Below are 2,675 nucleotides of genomic sequence, written 5' to 3'. Positions count from 1 at the left end.
CCTTCCCCTCCCCAATAAACAAAGCGGCAATGAAGACTAATCATATACCAGGCGTCAACCTCCTGTTCCTAATGCTGCCTATGGTCCTTCTAAGACCATAGTAAACTGGTATGGGGTTAGAATTAATGCTGAGGATGAGTGGCTTACTGCCTTTGTTCTGGAACCCGGTTTTGTCCAGACTGATATGGGTAATGCGGCTGCGCAGACTTTTGGTATTGGTGAAGCTCCCACCACTATTGAAGAGTCTGTAGGTGGTTTATTCAAAGTGATCACAACCGCCACAAAGGAGAAGTACGGCGGAAAGGTTGTGTTGTACACTGGTGAAGTCCAAGACTTTTAGTCATACCGACCCTAGAATAAAAGAGAACTTTTGGCAGATAGAAAAATTGTGCCTTCTTAACAAGAGTCGAGTTCAGATTATGATGTGTGAGTGATCAAAAGTCCAATGGATAGAACAGCTATCGTAACTTCATGGACCTAAGAAACAATATATTGATTTTTTTAAGCAGCTGCAATAACAGAAAGAATCAACAGGTAACTTGTCTGAGTTTACTAAATTCACTGTGAAAGATATATGGCCACGGCAAGTGCTAGACACAGAAGCTTTAACTTACCGCTTTGAATTTAGAAACTTTACGTCGAAGTGAAATTCAAATTGGAGAGTATATCTGGGCGAATTCAGGAGTCGGGATGCAGAGCAGGTATGATATATATCTATTTATAACATGTCTAAAATGATACTAGAGTGTAAAGGGATGTAAAAAATCAAGAAAAGAAACTAAAAGAATATGATCAAAGCCATTAATAGATCGTCTGGAACCATGGCCACATAAATTCACTATCATGAGATGGGCCCTATAGTTTAGGCTTTGCAGAGATGCCCATCACCATGCAACACCATTCCATCACTTCCAGCAGCAGGCTGGGACCAGAACACGTAATGGGGGTCGTATTTGGCCTTGATTTGAGCAAGCTCATTGTAGGTCTCGGCGTAATAATCTTGTTTCCAGTAGGGAAAATTGTAGGTTGCCTCGTTCATGTATGAGCCACCCCCAGGAGTGATGTTGCGTAGATCCTCCTGCCACTTGTTGGCTAGAGCAAGATCTGCAGCCAAATCGGCATACGACGCTTCGGGGTCGTTGAGCAGAGCAAAGTTGACAATGAAGAGAGAATCTCGCCAAGCCTGAATTACGGGATTGCTTCCGGGAGCATTACCGGCGCGGGCGTGTGTCACGTTATAGGCGATGATGAATACAACGCTGTTTGGGGTAGCCAAAATATCTTTGTATACCGAGCTCAGTTCAGGAAGCCACGTATCATTGCGTACCCGATCTCGGGAAATGATTCTGTTGCCCACAGTGACGTTACGGCTGTAAGAGGCAGTATCAAAGTAGTCGTAATGACTCTTGAAATTGTCGTGCGCTTTGGTATCGATAGTTGGCGTGATACCCAGAGTTTTGAGTTCCTGTAAGAAGGGTTCCATGGCATTTGTAAGATCTTCTGCCGTTGCATCCGGGAGGGTGGCATAATCTAGCGAGAAGACACCCGAAGATAGCGTGACGCTGGTCTGGAAGCCCACAATGGTGTCGAGTACCAGCAAATGCTTCTCCCACGCCTCGACTGCAGCCCAATACTTGGTAGAGTCGCTTTCGGTAAATGTCAGGGTCGAACCTGCAACAGGCCCATCCGGGAACGCCTTCACAGTAGCCGAGAGTACAAGGGCAAAGTTGCTAGGGCCGCCACCGCTAAGTGCCCAGAACAGATCGGAGTTCTCCGAGCGCGAAGCATTGAGGTGTCGTCCATCAGCCGTTACCACCTCAAATTCCAGCGTATGGTCGGCGCCCAATCCGTAGGTAGATCCCAATGGACCGTGACCGCCAGATTGAATCCAACCGCCGGCGGCACCGACTGTTGGGCATCCTCCACCTAGCACACGATAGCCCTGTGCTGCTGCAGCCTCATACATTTCCAAGACTTGCACTCCAGCTCCAATTCGGGCGGCAGGACCAGTGTAATTCTGACTCTTGTAAGTCAAGAATTGGAAACCTTTTAGGTTGTGTGTCCAGAGAGAGAGAGCGCCCTGCCCAAGCGAGCGGCCCAAGATGTCGTGGCCAGTGTTTTTGATGACGAGTCGGATATTGTTTTCACGAGCAAAATTAACACCAGCCACTGCAGAGGCCGCATCCGAGATATCAATTGCATAAGGGGCAATGGGCCCCTGGGAGCAAGTGAGACTTTTGAATTCTGAGTTGGTAGAAAGGGGGCCATAGAAGGGGCTGCACGTCGTGTTCTCGAAGTAAGACGAGATCACGTTGACCGGGTCCGCCAAGCTGCGCCAAAATATCAGCGCTTGTGTCAACTTCTCTGGTGAAGGTTTTTACTTACAAAGGGTCAAGCTCCTCCCAGTCAGCTTTGGCCTGGGCACAGGCCGCGGCGTTGGGAGAAGACCCGTAGCAAACATGTCCGAAGGGGATGCCATGCAGCAATTTTCCCCCAACGGTGCTGTTCAGTTTGTCCCACGCCTGAGCGCTAGGCCATCCAGCATCACCAGGAAGGTAACGACAGGTTGGAGACTTCTGTCGATTCTCCAATCTGGATGGGACAGCTATGGAGAGCTGCGCAGTGGCCAATAGGGTCACTAGGACCTTGGAATTGAAAAACGTGTTGCTATGCAT

At 48.5% G+C, this 2,675-nt stretch overlaps 1 protein-coding gene across 1 annotated transcript; it reads right to left on the bottom strand.

Moving 5' to 3' along the window:
- Nucleotides 1-862: 862 nt before the first annotated feature.
- On the bottom strand, nucleotides 863-2,675 carry Triagg1_8373 (CAZyme family AA7; the record flags this gene model as incomplete). The annotated part of the gene is made up of 2 exons (XM_062903212.1): nucleotides 863-2,330; nucleotides 2,386-2,675. 2 exons carry the CDS (start codon nucleotides 2,673-2,675, stop codon nucleotides 863-865), a joined length of 1,758 nt encoding a protein of 585 aa, XP_062752783.1.

Source organism: Trichoderma aggressivum, assembly GCF_033847375.1.
Source record: "Trichoderma aggressivum f. europaeum strain CBS 100526 chromosome Unknown scaffold_040, whole genome shotgun sequence".
Classification (NCBI taxonomy): domain Eukaryota; kingdom Fungi; phylum Ascomycota; class Sordariomycetes; order Hypocreales; family Hypocreaceae; genus Trichoderma; species Trichoderma aggressivum.
This window is presented reverse-complemented; position numbering and strand designations above follow the sequence as displayed.